Source organism: Tupaia chinensis, unplaced genomic scaffold (assembly GCF_000334495.1).
Source record: "Tupaia chinensis unplaced genomic scaffold, TupChi_1.0 Scaffold000100_1, whole genome shotgun sequence".
Lineage (NCBI taxonomy): Eukaryota > Metazoa > Chordata > Mammalia > Scandentia > Tupaiidae > Tupaia > Tupaia belangeri.
This window is the reverse complement of record NW_006159564.1, coordinates 931,927-947,827: the sequence shown is the minus strand read 5'-3', so window position 1 is coordinate 947,827 and position 15,901 is coordinate 931,927. Positions and strand designations below refer to the sequence as shown.

Below are 15,901 nucleotides of genomic sequence, written 5' to 3'. Positions count from 1 at the left end.
GAGAGGGAAAGAACGTAGGAAAGGAAATTTGGGGAAAAAATAGAGGTAAAACATTTGTGGGACACAGATACAGTTTATTATTTGTTGATGAGGACGTATATAGTATTCTCAACAGGGCTGGACTGAGGTGTATAACATGCTGGGTAAAGTCTCTTTATAATCTGACTGATGTATAGCAATTAAATGTATAAATAATAATAAAGTATAGCTTTAAAAAAAGCTCTCAAAAATAAATAACTAACAGTTGTATCAGATACCCAGTTTCTTCCATTTGTACAAGAGTGAAATGAGTATTTCTTTCTGTTTTGTAAAACATTAGTTTTTGAGTTTATTTTCCCATCCCCTTTTAAACTGAAAAATCCACTTGGTTTTAAAAAAGAAAAACTGAGGGTTAGATGGTAGCACAGCAGTAAAATGTGATATACTGCAAGGATCTCCCACGTGGGAAGGTTCTGGTTCAAGTCCTTAGACCTCCCTGAATATGCAGGGCATACACTTTCCCATGAGCTAGAGCTAGCTGAAGCTGGGATTGAATTGTGATGTCAAGATCCTATGGAGGGTGTCGTTCTTCCTCTGTCTGTTTCCGACTCTCTTGCTCATGGAAGAAATAATGAAAGAATCTTAAAAAAGTTCTTATACCAATTAAAATAAAACCTTACCTTTATATCTTTACCCACCAGTTGGCTATTACTTCTAGATAGCATGTACCTGTAGAGGTTCTGATAGAAGCCATACAATTTGTAGTACATATACACATTACCCTGTATGGGAGAACAAAAAAGTAAGAATAGACTAAAAAAATTAACTGAAACATTAATAAGATCAGAAATTTTAAAAATCAAAGTACAGAAAAACTGCTGGGTCCAGGACTCAAACCATGGTTGACTACATGGGAGTTCAGCAATGTAACGCTTACATCATCTGCTGGTCCCAGGGTATAACTTTCATTAAGTGCTTCCCATGCGTTAGGTGCTATGTTCAGTGCTAGAAATATGAAAACATTCCTTTACAATTCCCAAGTCTGTTGATTCTTATAACCTATGTAGAAATAGCATTTTGGAAGGTTTTGACTTTGTTTCCCAAGGACCTAAAGAAAAATGACAACAGAAAATGAAATCTGGTACCCAGTAAACTGGGAAGAAAAGATATGGCAAATTTGGTGAGTTACAGAAAATAATAAAGGCTAAAGAGCTTAGTGGCTTGTAAGAGAATTATCTCTGGAACACTAAAAAAGAGATGCTGGGCCTTGACAAAAAGGCAACTTCAACATAATCAGAGCTTCAGCCTGAAGACAAACATTCAGGCTCAGGGGACAACTGATTGCATTTCCTCACCCAATGAGGGAAACTCTATTGTTGACCCAGAACTATAGAAAACCTGTAATCCACAGGATGGAATTTACCATACATTTCTCAGAACTAATCAGTTGTATGTCCATAAACAGGGCAAAATAAAGACGCAGAAAACACTAAGGACTGGGGTGTGCTAATAACCTCTCTTCAATGATTCTTTGTCTAAGATTAGTTTAACAAGGCTCCCAAGCCTCCTCTTTCTGATTATTCCTGAGGGTATAATTCACTTTACAGTGTTTCTTCTCTTTGAATCCAGTGGCACTTTGTTCAGGATTCTTTGTTTAAGACAGATTCTCTGGAGGATTCATTGTCTAGGTTCCAGCCTGGGTAATGTGTGGTAACTAGTGAGCTGAAGGCCCTGTGATTGCCCTAAGTAGTTTGGTTGGCTTTTTATGAGAAGCCCTTGTCTGAAAGGAATGGTTAGCAGCTGGTAACACTTCATTTGCCTTTAGGGATTCTAAGGACACAGACAGAAGGGAATTTAAGCCCTTTAAGGTTTTACCTTTTGGATTTTTTTCTAAAAGTTTAAGAACTCTAAGCTCTCAAGAAAGAAGAAGAGGAGGAGGGAAGCAGGGAATGAGAGGAAGGAAAAAAGAAAAGAAGAAAGAACATGAGGGCAAAAAAAAAAAAAAAAAGAGGGGGAAGGGAAGGAAGGAGGAAGGTCTTAGTACATTTTTAAAAGTTTCAGCAACTGGGACCAGTAGTTAGCGTAATGGCTACGTCACTGAACTCCCATGTAGTTGACCGTGGTTCGAGTCCCTAGACCTGGTGGCTTAAACTCAGGCCAGACGAATGTGCGTGTGTGCCCAAGATCCCAAGAGGAGAATGGAGAAGGGATTGCGGCACGGCCATACCCCCTGAAGGGTGATTTCTCGCTTTCTGTCTCTGTCTTTCTGGCGAGCATGCGCGCCCTATAGCAAAACCTCTCAAAAAAAAAAAAAAAGTTTCAGCAACTTACCTCCATACTTGCCAGGTTGACAGTTAAGGCTGAAGAGTATTTTCAGTGGTTTGTTTTCAACATTTCTTCTTTTGACAGCATGGTAGACTGAACAATGATCCTCCTAAGATGTCTACGTTCTAATCCCCAAAACTTGTGAATATATTACTGTGGTAGGCAGTGAGTTAGCCATGAGCAGGCAGCCCTAAGAGAAGAGCGAAAGGCTCACCTAGCCCTGGGCACCAGCAGGGTGAGGCAATTTGCTACCTTCCTTCCTTGGGGCCTGAGGGAAGCATACAGGGATAATTCGTAGATTTTTTTTTCTTATCAAAAAGACCCAAGCAAGCATTTTGGTCAATGCCCTAATTTCCATTAGAGTGATGGACTAATTGGGCAATCTAACTGGGGCAACCTGGCTCGCACTGGGCGTGTGTAATTAGGTGATCAAGTTCCTCACTTTACCTGTGAGGAAGGTGCGCAGGTGAAGGAGAAAACGTATGGATTCAAATTTAAAGGAAGGACATAGGCAATGTACCGGGCCTTCCACTAATGAATATTCATCACCTCTAGTAATAAAAGTAACAACCAGTATCAAGCGCAGTTGCCACCTGGCAATCTGCCTGCCCAAAAGCCTTTTTGGGTGTACTTCCTTTCTTTCCTATTAAACCTTCCTTTCTACCTACTTCATTCGTGGTTGTGGTTTCATTTTGCGCCCTAGGGACAGATCTCTAATTTTAGTGATCTGGACCCAAAGAACCAAGGATATCACAATGCAACTCGACATTCTCCCATCCGTTAACATTACTTTACTGAGCATAAGAAAATCTTGGGGCATAATTCAATCAAGAGTCTTGAGATAGGAAGACTATTCTGTGTTATCTGAGTGGACCATGTGTAATCAAATGTCTTTATAAGAGAGAAACCAGAGGTCAGAAGGGGAGAAGATGCTACCCTGTTTGCTTTAAAGACAAAAGAAGGTGGATGAGAGCTAAAAGGTGCTGGTGGAGGCAACCTCTAAAGGTGGAAAGAGAAAACAAAGGAACTCTCTGGAAACTCCAGAAGGAACCCAGCCCTGAGGACCCATTTTAGACTTCTGACCTCCAGAACTGTAAGATAACAAATCTGTGTTGTTTAAAGGAAGGGAAAAAGTCTCTAAAGACATCCATGAGAAGAATCTACTCTCCCAGTAAAAGCTTCCCTGTTGTGCTCAGTCACTGGCTGAAGAGGCATTGGTGCAAACACATGGTGGTTTTGGAGCATAGCAGTTGAGACCATCCTCAATTATACTCCTTGTAGTGGATCTGAGAGGAGAATTTTCATGGCCTCCACAGCCTTACCTGGTAGTAAAGTCTGTTTTTTTGTTTTGTTTTGTTTTTGAGAGATATTTTTGTTATAGGTGAATGTGCTTGTCAGAGAGACAGAAGTCAAGAAATCATCCCCCTGTGGGGATGGCCACATCACAATCCCTTCTCCATTCTCCTCCTGGGATTTTGGGCACACACACGTACCCAGCATGATTTTCAAGCCAACAGGTCCAGGACTTGAACCACAGTCAGCCATGTGGGAGTCCAGCACCTTAATCACTATACCATCAGCTGGCCCTGGTCATCAAACCTTAATGAAATAAAAATTTATTTTCTTCAATTCCTCAAATATGCTTCTAGACCCTCGTCCATCCTCTGGTCTCTGCATTTCTCCTTCCACCACATTCTCTATACTACCCTGGCGTCCCCTCCTTCCCTGTCATAGATGTCTCTACTGGGGCGAATCTAGGTCCAGGCAGGCCTTCTCTTGAGCATTCCACCTCAAAGCCTTGCTTCTGCCTGAAACTCAGTTGATTCCAAACCAGACTCCTCATCATCTCCTCAAAGATCCTTCTCACTTCTCTCCCTCCCTCCCTCCTTCCTTCTCTCCTTCCCAACAGTCAGAGCTATTTTGTGGTCTGACAGCTCTCCCAACTGACTCCTGCTTCTTCCTCATTTTCCCTCACAGGAGTTCCCCTAATAAATATTTTGCATATCTAATCCTGTCTTGGCTTCTGCTTCTCCAAGGATCTGGGCTAACATGAGCTTTCAATTAGCCCAAGAGAAGAAACTTTACTTAATATCTCTAGGGTATTTTTCACAGTGCCTGACAGGCAGGCCAAGCATCTCCTTAGGGATTAGGCAATTGCATATGTAAAATGTCTAGGGAAGACCCAGGGAAGGTCCCATCAGGGTTGTGACCCCTGACACTAACTTATGTGACCTTGGCCAAGTCACTTAACCTCCCAGCCCATTAATTTTCTCACTGTGAAATGAGTGATTTGATCTAATGATTTCTACAGTCTCCTCCTATACTGCTATTTCTTGGAATAAAACCAGTTGAGTTTAAGAATGATGTTACCAAGTTAGGTAGGCAAAGGATTTTAATACTCAGAAACAAAGGAGAAGAATAATACCAAAATAACTGAGGGGGGCAATGAGAACAATTTATAAGACTTTCCAGCCTCCACCCCGCTTAGATTTTTTGCATTTTCAGTTTTGGAAAGCATTTGTTAGAAATTATGAACTTATAGTCAAGTATAAAATAAGAATATACTGGCATAAAGTCAGTTGAAGTCTCTTGGATTTCACTTACCTCCATTTTCTGTGAAATATAAAAGGGAATAGAGCAGGTACACTTTTTGTCAAAATTAAAGGCATTTTCCCTCAGTTCTGCACAATCTGCACATTTTCTTGTATAATTAATCTGTCAGGCACAGAAAAAAAACATATTTTTTCCAAAAGTTTTATTTTATTTATTCCATGAGAGAGAGAAACAGAGACACACAGAGAGAGAGAGAGAGAGAGGCACCCTCAAAAGAGTCTTTATACCACAATCCACATCCCATCTCAGGCAGCTCAAATCATTGGCATGTGCATGTGTACTCAGTGTGCTTAATGAGGCCCTGGGTCTTGAACAGAGAGCCTTCCAATGTGCTACCAGTTGTGCCACTGCTGCCCTGCTCCCGGCTCCCAAAAGAATAATTGCTACTATTATTTTGCTAGAGGGTGATGTGCTCATCAGAGAAGAGAGAGAGAAAGTGAAAGCACTGCCCCTCTCCCCACACACCCACCACGAGCTGCAATCTTTTTCCTCCATTTCCTCCTTCATTCAGGATTTTGGGCATGTGCACACACATGTGCTCAGCATGTTCCTCAAACCACGAGATCTGGGATTTGAACCATGAGATTGGCTGTGCAGGATCTGGCTGCCTTAATCACCAAGCCCCCAAAAGATCAATTACTAATTAAAAAGTTACAGTATCTTAAAATTGCAGTCCAGGGGCCAGCAGGTGGCATAGTGGTTGAGGTGCTGGACTCCCACATGGTTGACTATGGTTCAAGTCCCAAACCTGGCAGCTTGAAACTCATGCCGAGCATGTGTATGTGAGTGCTTAAAATCCCAAGAGGAGGATGGAGAATGAATGGAGGCATGGCAAATCCCTTGGAGGGTGATTTCTTGTTTTCTGTCTCTGGTTTGAGTACACACTCCCTATAACAAAAATCTCCCAAACCACCCCTCCTCCCCCAAATTGCTGTCCAGAGTCTTCCAAAGTTCTCAGGCTATCTGGTCAAGGGCATGGATTCTGGAACATTAATAGGCACCTTCCTGTGCAAGGAGAGTGTTGCTGGTGAGATTCAGGAGGAGGAGACCTTCTTACAGAATTTCATGTGGGCACCTGGTACATTGTGCCACTGGCCTGCAGTTCAGGGCTTCTGTTGTGTACTTATGTAATCTGCTGTCAGGAAGCCTTGCCCCTTGATCATGAAGAGGTGTCACTTGGAAGGTATTAGTCAATGACTCATGAGAACTGGGCTCACAGCCTGAGTTCAATCAACTTTATGGGGAAGTCACTTCACTGCTTTTCCATTTTATTGTATGGAAAATATTTATACTAATGAACTATTATTCTACATGGTGTCCAGAGGAAGTTATTAAAAATAACTAGCTATAGAAAAAGTAGTATTCCTAAATGTAAGATAATTCAAATATGCAGAATGATTCTGGTTTATAAATGTCACATCCTGCTTTTTAAAAGTTAAACTGTGAAAAATCGTATGACGGACTCTAAAAAAGGGTAATGTGTCCCAATTGGGTGACTCTGGTGAGCTCTGGCTGAGGCACTTGATTTGCTGAAGACACAACTAGAAAAAGGAGGGAGGCTGAGGCAGGCACAGGGGCTGGGCAGCTTCCTTCCCCTCCAGGGATACTTATCCAGTGCCCAGAGGTTGTTGTGGGGTGCTGCAGGAGGCTCTTTCCACTTTTCTCCCACTAGGTAGGGAAGAAATTAAATTATGAGAGTGTGGAGCAGCAGGGAAGTAAGGGAATGACTTTCTCCTTGGTAAAGTGTCAAAGGGTTGAGGATTCTCTGGGAGAGAAGACTATTATCAGGGACAGAAGGAATTTTGAGTTCTTGCAAAGCCACAGAGGGTTTTCAAGTTCAAAGGCAAAGTATGAAAACTAAAGATTAGTGGAAAGGCTAGTATTTCACTGTACTTAGATGTTTATGTAAATCATTCACTAAATATATGGCAAGGCTTGAACTATTAGTTTAGAAAATATTTATGCTGGAGTCAGCAGGTGGCATGATGGTTAAAAGTGCTGGACTCCCACATGGCTGACCGTGGTTTGAATCCCAGCTGGCTTTCTCACTTTCTCTCTCTCTTTTTCACTCTCATTCTGTCCCTCTCTAGTCAAATTAAAATAAATAAAGTTAAATTATATATGTGTATATATATATATATATGTGTGTATATATATATATATACACACACATATATATATATATATATATGTGTATATATACATACATACATATTGGAGAGATTTTTGTTATAGGGCACATGCACTTACCAGAAAGACAGAGAGAGACAGAGAGACAGAATGTGAGAAATCACCCCTCAGGAGGGATGGTCACACTGCAATCCCTTCTCCCTCATTCTCCTCTTGGGATCTTGGGCGCACATGCACATGAGCCTCGTGTGAGTTTAAACCACCGGGTCTGGGACTCAAACCATAGTTGACCACATGGGAGTCCAACGATATAGCAATTATACCATCTGCTGGTCCCAGTAAAATAATTCTTTAAAAAATACTGTTAAAAAAATGAGAGAAAATATTTATGCCTTCTCCATTTGTTGAACTACCTTCCAATTTATAGAAAGCATTAAACAACAGAGCTGGCCTGGCTGCAGTGGTGCAGTAGTAACACGACACTACAATGCTGGAAGCCATATGGAAATCTGGGTGCAGTTCCTGGGTTGACCTGTACACACTTGACCTATAATCTAACTGGCCAAAAGGCTGGGGAAGGGAATTCATGGCATGATACTGTCAAAGTGCTTGTCTTTCTCTTCTCTTTGTCTATCTCTCTCTCATGACATTTGAATAAATAAACTTAAAGAAAAAGGAATAGAGCTATATCCTGAGAGATAGTATACTGTAATGGAGAAAACTGAGGTTTTAATTAATCGCTCTTTGACCTCATGGTAAGTTCCACATTTTTTTCCACCTGCATCATTTCATGTAACAATTAATTCATCTATCAGGTCTTTCTATTTCATATATATATATATACAGAGAGAGAGAGAGAGAGAGAGAGAGAGAGAGAGAGAGAGAGAGGTTCTTGCTATAGGGTGCATGCGCTCACCAGAAAGACAGAGTGAGACAGAGAGACAGCGCAAAATCAAAATCACACCCCCCCCGGGGGGATGGCCATGCTGCAGTTGCTTCTCCTCCATTCTCCTCTCGGGATCTTGGGCATGCACGCACACACACCTGGTGTGAGTTTAAGCCACCAGGTCTGGGACTCAAACTGCGGTCAACTACATGGGAGTCCAGCAACATGGCCATTACGCCAACTGCTGGTCCTTCATTAGTATATATTTTATTTCATGGATTCTTGCTGTGACTTCTAACCATGAAGAGTTAGAAAATTGTATTTCATAATCATCTCTGTTTTGGATAGATGATATTTTTGGTGCTTTCTAGATTTAAACATTTGATGAAGAAAACATATCCCTGATCTACGATCCACATAATAGCAGCAGCCTCAACTTTGCTGAGTGACCCTGAAAGCCTATAGCTATAATATGGATCAAGTATCATAGTCTGCTTCTCCTAGAATTTGGATGAGATAGGAATTACTATTCCTGCTTACAGTGGACTGTAAGGAGAGCACCTCCTTGCTATACCTCGGGCCTGAGTCAGACGAGGAAAGGGCAACTCAGAATGCTTTTCTACTCTTTCAGTGTTTGATCACACTGGTTGAGAGTGTGCACTTGATTTCATCCTCCAACATAAGGAGACTTTTCTATGTGCAAAAGGAGATCATACTGAGTGGTTCCTTGTATAAAAGAAAATATTAGAAGCAAATCCCAGACTATCTGAAGCAACTTAAAAAAAAAAAAGTCAGTTGAGGAATACTCTTACACTCCAAAAGATAAAAATATTCTGTCTATAGTCATTTGAAGAATGGCCTTAGCCGATACTCTGTGGTGGAGTTGGGTCACCCTCTCACGAACAAGGTAACTTCATTCAGCAATAGCTACCTCTCAGTGAAAGCTGGATGCCACAAAGAGTGAAGGTGGGTAACTAGAAGGGAGGGAGCAATGATGTCATGGGAATAGAGGAAGATCAGAAAGAAAGAAAATCCTAGAAAAATAGAGTGGATGGGCTGCTTGTGGAAGCGAATGTTGACCTTGTAGGCCCATTGCTTTGCCATCCCCTTCAGCAAGGCAAGTTTCATTTCCTCCTGACAATTTGCCTCTGCCACCTGGTGGGACCTTGTAGGGGGCTCTGTTTCACACTGGAGGATCCAAAAGGATTGAGGGGAACTTAATTCCCTGGGGGGAAAAACTGCTGGGACCTGGGGTGGGGGGCAGAAAATAGAAGTGGAGGACGACAGAATGGTGGATGTTGGGCGGAGGAGCAGGACCTGAAATGCCATTTTCTGTTTGAAATCTGCACTGTTTGCTCTAACATGTCCTTTCAATCTGCAATGTGCAAGGGAGGGATTGGGAATCCAGTGAACAGGACAGCCATGGCAAGGTCTTTGTTCTTAACACATTCTATTTCTATCATCAGCTCATTGAGTGCAGGGATCCACTCTTACTCACCGTACCCCTCTGCATATCCCACAGACTTTAGGCACCTCCAGACACTCCTAAGTGTTAAATCAATGCTGACAGATTTGGCCTTCATCATAATTTTGCTGGTAGCGATGTGGGGAGAGGGAAAGATCAGCTTTCCCTGGTTGCTTTCTGAATGGAGGTTACGTGGTCTGCAATGTCTGGAAATCTGCTCAGAGCTGACTTGGATGAAACATGTATTTAATTCATTAGAGTGAAACCGGTCATGGCGGATCAAGCCTCAGACCAGTTCTCATTCCCCCTCCCTAGACCAGTTTCTGGGATTCTCATTCTCTAACTGCTTCTTAAAGTAGCAACAGGCTTACACCTGAGGGATGTGCTCTTAGCATCGGCTTTTCCCACCTGAATATACTCTAGTTTATCTTGCTGAGTAATCTTAAGATGCCAGAAATATCTGGACTCTTGAAGAGGGAGTTCACTTGTGAAGGGAAAGACCCAATGTTTGAAAATGGAGCACAATGAGGGCCTGCACCTTTGGCTCCTCACTCTGTATTATCAGTATGGTTCATGGGTACCTGGCAGTCACTTAGCCTTGCCTCTTCTTCTCTCAAACCACCTCTATTTGTGGCTCATTCCTTCCTCTGCCAAGTGAAAAGCTCTGACTGCCAGGATGTTACACACAAATATGGCTGAGCTGACCAGCATGAGAGTGATCGTCCTCCAGGGGAGTAGGGAATGAAGACATATACTCGTACGTGGGCTCTGTTGCCATGCGTGCCTGCCTGCTGAAGGAGGAATGTTCCACCTCACCTAGTGCCCTGTGGAGTGACTGTGTTCTCAAACTGACCACTCCGTTGATTGTCCCCATGCCGAAAATTCCTACAGGCTGCATTAAAAATGTAAAGTGGGGACCAGCAGGTGGTGTAATGGTTATGTTGCTGGAATCCTAAGTAGTCAATCATGATTCGAGCCCTCGACTCAGCGGCTTAAAACTCACGCTGGGCATGTGTGCATGTATGAATGGAGAAGAGATTGTGGCATGGCCATCCCCTCCTGTGGGGTGGTTTCTCACTTTCTGTTTCTCTCTGTCCCTCTGATGAGCACACATGCCCCATAGCAAAAATCTCTCTTTAAAAAAAAGTAAGGTAGGACCAACCTCTATTTCCCTGTTGCCCTTGGCAGACCATAAAAGGGTGATGCCTATGCAGAGGCAGAACAATCCTGTGGCAGAAAAGATAAAGATGACTTTCCTGGCTGAGAAATGTAGCTTCTGGGCAGGTAGTTCTTGCTGCTTCACGGCAGTGTTGTCTGGCAATCTGGACAGGTCAGATGGGAGTACCTTCCCCATTTTGGTTCTGCAGGTAAGTCAGATATACTTTTGGAATATTTAGAACATTCCTAGTCATAGTCATTTCACATAATGGCAATGATAAATGAAGAATTAAGTAACTCTTTATTTGAATGTGCAGTCTTTTGCTTCCTGGGATTCTTTCTTTCTTTTTTTTTTGGAGAGGTTTTTGCTATAGGGTGCGTGCGCTTGCCAGCCAGACAGACAGAGACAGAGAGACAGAAAGCGAGAAATCACCCCCTGGGGGGATGGTCACGCCACAATCCCTTCTCCTCCATTCTCCTCTCGGGATCTTGGGCACGCATACACGCCTGGCGTGAGTTTAAGCGGGTCCGGGACGTGAACCGCGGTCGACTACATGGGAGTCCAGCGACATAGCCATTATGCTAACTGCTGGTCCCCCTGGGATTATTTCTTAACCAGGCGTGACATTCAGCAGTAGCACACTCTTCAGAGAGCCATTGCAAGGTTCCCCATGGAAACTTCAAAAAAAGTCATAGAAATATGATATTAAAGTACAAGTTTATTTTGGTGTAAAAAACCCCTGAAATCTGTGCAGGTTTTTTTCCCCAGTAATACACATTTTTCATGAACTGTTTGAAGATCCCCTGGTATTTTACTTAGGCGAAAAAGGCCCGTCTGCTAAATGCCATACAATAGTAGGGCTGGGCAAGGTCTGTAAAAACCAGCATCTGGCGACACTGGGAAGCAGTCACGATGGGCTATTTTGGGGATTCAATGACTAATTTAAGGCGAGCCCTTCCTGGAAGGATAAAGAGGACTTATCTGTAGGATCTTGCCTAAATTCTTGAAGAGTAATAAAAAATTAAGTAGAAGCTAAGGCTGTCAGCTTTTATCCAAATGTGGCTGTTGCCTAACATGAATATAGACCATGTAGGAAAAATGTTCTCAGCTTACAGCTAATTTTGCTATTTGTGATAATGACAAAGGGAGAAGCAAACTGACAGTTGAAGAACACAGATGTCTAATCTCAGCAGCTTCCAAACTTTTTTTAACCCATAAGAAACGTTCTAGTAGAAATGTAAATTAAAAACATCTCCCACCTTCTCCCAGGTGTTGGGTCATTGGACAAGTCATGACATACAGAAAAATACGTCATGACTTGTCCGACAACCCAATACATGCTTTGGAGTAACCCATATGAGGCAAGAGAAAGGAAGAAGAAGATAATCAATTAGATATTCAATATTGCAATATAGTATTAAGTTCAATTTTCTTTTTCTTTCTTTTTTTTTTTCTCACTTGTTAGAAATCTACTAATAGGCCCCACCAGGTGGTGTGGTGGTTAAAGCAGCTGGATCTCACATGGCCAATTGTGCAGGTCGGGTCCTGGACCTGGCCACTTGAAAAACATGTTTGGTGCATGTGCATGCATGCCCCAAATCCTGAGAAGAGAATGGAGAGAGGATCACAGTGTGGTAATTTCTCCTGGGGAGTGAGTTCTCAATTTCCCTTTCTCTTGGGTGAGTGCATATACTTACTCTGTATCAAATACTACTACTACTACTAAAATATCCACTAATATCATTTCAGTTAATAGTCAATAAATACTTTTTTAAAATGGGCATTTATGGCATGGAAATAGGACTTTTGAAATTAGGCAGCTTTTTTTGTTAACATTAGTCAGAGAAGCCATGCCAGACTTTGATATTTTTATATCAAAGAAAGTAATGTGTTTGGCAAATATATCTATTTTAAAAGAATATAAAATAAATGGAAATACTTACACTAGGAGGTTTCCAATTCAGGGTCAAAGTTTCTCACTTTCAAAACTGAAAAAAATTGCAAAATACCAATAGGAAGTTTTCATCATGCCATGAATCCTATTTGAAATGGTGACTGATACATCTGTTGATATCAGCCCATATGAGAAGATGACAGCTAACACTTCTAGTTAGCATCTACTATTTGTTTTAATAAACAAACATGGTCAAGAGTTGGGGTTTAAAAGGCAGTTGCTGGCTATGAGGTTAGATCCTAAGTGTAGGGATGACCTACAAAATATCAGACATATCTGGTAAAATGTAACACCATTTTTGCTTCAAGACTATTTTAATTATTAAACATGGCAGACTATGTACATAAGTGAAAGCTGTAAATATACGTTCTAACACTGATTGGGATTATACTACGTAGATATTATCGGAAGAATCATGGCACTAACAAACCAGAAAGAATAGTATTTCTTAGACTATTCATAAAACAACAAAACCAAACTAAACAAATCCTAAACTAAAAGGAGCTTCACAGGTATTATATTAGTCAGGATTCTACAGAGAAACAAAACTAACAGGAGATTATATGTTTATATATGTATATTGTAAGAAATTGGCTCACATGATTATGAAGGCTGATCTGTCCCAGATCTACAGAGCCAGTGTCCTAGTTGAAGTCTGAAGGCCAACAGACTGCTGTAGAACCAGGAAGAGACAATATTTCAGTTAGAAGGCCCTCAGGCAGAATTCTCTTGGGGGATGGGAAGGTGGGAGGTGCAGAAAGGAGGAAGGGACCAGTCTTTAGTTCCATTCAGGCTTCCACCTGACCGGATAAGACTCACTCATAAGGACTGGCAGGTGGCATAGTGGTTGGCGTGCTGGATTCCCATATCTGCACACCACAGGTCAAGCCCTGAACCTGGTGACTTGCTTTCTCACTTTCAATCTCTCTAATCAAATTAAAATACTACTACTAATAATAAATAAAATTAAATAATTCTTAAAAAAAAAAGACCCACTTACATTGTGGAACCTATCTGTTTTACTCAAATTCACTAATTCAACCATTAATCTCATCCAAAAACGCTCTCACAGAAATGCCTGAAATAATGTTTGTACAACTATCCAGGTACCATATGGCCTGGCCAAGTAGACACATTAGCTATCACAGATAGTTAAGTGCAAACACTTCTGGGGCAATAGTCTTGAGAAACAGCCAGATATACATAGAACCTTTAAGAGGCTCATGGAAAATATGTATTATAAAAAAAACTATACATGAATTTCAAAAATTATTATGCTACCAAAATTAACTCATACTTTAATTCAATTTTCCACAAACTTTTTGAACTCCTCTTACACATTTTAGACAGTGTAAATAGGTGCGCAGTGCTGAGACTCTATTTTCACCTATTTCTCTTCTCTAATAAAACTACTTTTTCTTTCTTCTAGATAAAACTACTTTAAATGTGCAAATATACTTCACATGCTTTGCTTTTCAGTATTTCTAGAACAGAGTTCGTCAACGTCAGCACTATTGACATTTTGGACCAGACATTACTTCTTTGTGGGCGCTGTCCTGTAGGACTGTGGAATGCTTAGTTGTATCCCTGGTCATTATCCACAAATGGCAATCACAGGCTCCCAACTAGCTGTCAGCAGTAGCCTCTCCAACCCCCAGAATTATGACATCCAAATTTATCTCCAGACATTGCAAAATTGCCTATTGGCAAACCGCTGTTCTAAACTGATGCTCATATGGCAATTTGTTAGCAGCTGTTATGTTGTATCCTTAGAAATTTCAAGTAATTAAAACATTTTTTTTTTACGAGGGAAAGAGATAAAGATTTTTGACAGGATCTGATCATACCATAATCCCGCTTCAGCCTCCCACATCTCTAGGGTCCCAGGCATTTGTCACTGTGTCTGGCCTATTGAGGTCCAGTGGGGAACCAAACCCAGGCCTCCACGTGGCCTCAACTTCCCAGCAGCAGAATCTCAGCACTGTGCACCAGGGCAGCTGAGCCCAGAAAGTGATCTTTTTAGATTCTTGCCTTCATTTTCCTTTAACCATGGTGTAGATAGCCTTCACATACTACCAGAGGTTATGTATATTGGGGCTGCCTTATAGCTCACTTGTGACTTTCTATTAACTGTTGGCATGCAAATATACTATGAGTAGGGAATCAGAAGTGGTCATATGTGTGAGGAGTGCTCACACACAATGTTTATTATGGTCTCGCTCTCTCTCTTTTTGGCAAGTCAATAGAGGTTGGTGAATTGGTCTGAAGTTGGGCAGCACAAGCTGCAAGGTCTTAATTTGCTTATCTGTCCTCTTACACAATTATGTTTGATGGCTGTTTCCAGACTCACTAAAGTCACGTCCCTTGACAGGAAGTTAAATGCTTGCGTACTGGGGAGGTGTGCGATCCATTTTCTTTATTACCATCATCCAAGTTCATCTTGTGCAATAGGGTTAAGGGGATGAAAATAATAGGGTTCAGTTTAGCTGTATCTTGATTGAATTTTCATTCTGTATTGGCTTTTTCTTCTCCCTTGACCGTGAGCTTTAGTCAGGATCCTAGGGAATAGAACCTACTCCTCTTTCCTCTGTGAGCTCCCACATGTGGTTTTCACAGAGGTGCATAAGCAGAAAGTCGTTGGTGTGCAGGGGTGTGCGATTTGCTAGTGTTTTGTTTTTTTGTTTTTCCCTTTGTAGCCTGTCAAGTTCATTTAAAAATCTGCAAAAGCAGTATTTTATAAATCAGAACTGACATCTCTTTGCTTTACTCCTTCACTTGCTGTATATGCCTGAGAATCTAAACAGACAACTTGGTGTCCTGAAGTGAATGTGGGAGTCCTGGGTTTGACTTCTGGTTCTGCTGTTTACACTAGCATGTGTCCCTTCTGAGATTCCATTTCAGTGTCTGTAAAATCTGAGTAACACCATGTTTGCTTCCAGACTATTTTAATGATTAACCATGACAGGCTATACATAAGTGAGAGCTGTAAACACAATGCCTGGCCCAGTGTTTAAGTTAGTGAAGAAAGACATTAAAAGGAGTAAGAAAAGTTAAGTGAATCTGAATGAGAAAGTTGAAAACAGTCTTGCATTATAACCTAGGATATAAAATAAATAATTGAACAAGCGGGGGAAAGAGAGAGCACTTTAGTACAGAGAAATTCCAATGAGTAAATGTCAAAATAGAGAAATCACTCCAGTAATAACTGTTGCAGGCAAGAACCAACAATGGTTCCTGAAATTTGTGGGCAAAAGTTTGAGGAAAGCCAGAAATTTACATGGTGTCTAAGTATTTCCCTCAAAATAGTCGTTACAAAGGGGACAATGGTAGTGTGGGAGAGAACAGGGGCAGAGGCTACTTAAACCAATGATCAAAGTCGAGGTCAACACC

At 41.4% G+C, this 15,901-nt stretch overlaps 1 protein-coding gene across 1 annotated transcript in view; it reads right to left on the bottom strand.

Moving 5' to 3' along the window:
- The window catches only part of LOC102476557 (cell cycle control protein 50C-like), a 37,035-nt gene extending 23,828 nt beyond the window's left edge, over window positions 1-13,207 (bottom strand). Inside the window, exons 1-5 of the mRNA XM_006143553.1 lie at window positions 13,111-13,207; window positions 12,501-12,545; window positions 10,561-10,759; window positions 4,909-5,019; window positions 660-761 (exon numbers count right to left, since the gene is read on the bottom strand). Coding sequence (XP_006143615.1) covers window positions 660-761; window positions 4,909-5,019; window positions 10,561-10,752 — 405 coding nt within the window. The 5' untranslated portion in view covers window positions 10,753-10,759; window positions 12,501-12,545; window positions 13,111-13,207. The remainder of the gene's footprint in view (window positions 1-659; window positions 762-4,908; window positions 5,020-10,560; window positions 10,760-12,500; window positions 12,546-13,110) is intronic.
- Window positions 13,208-15,901: the final 2,694 nt, after the last annotated feature.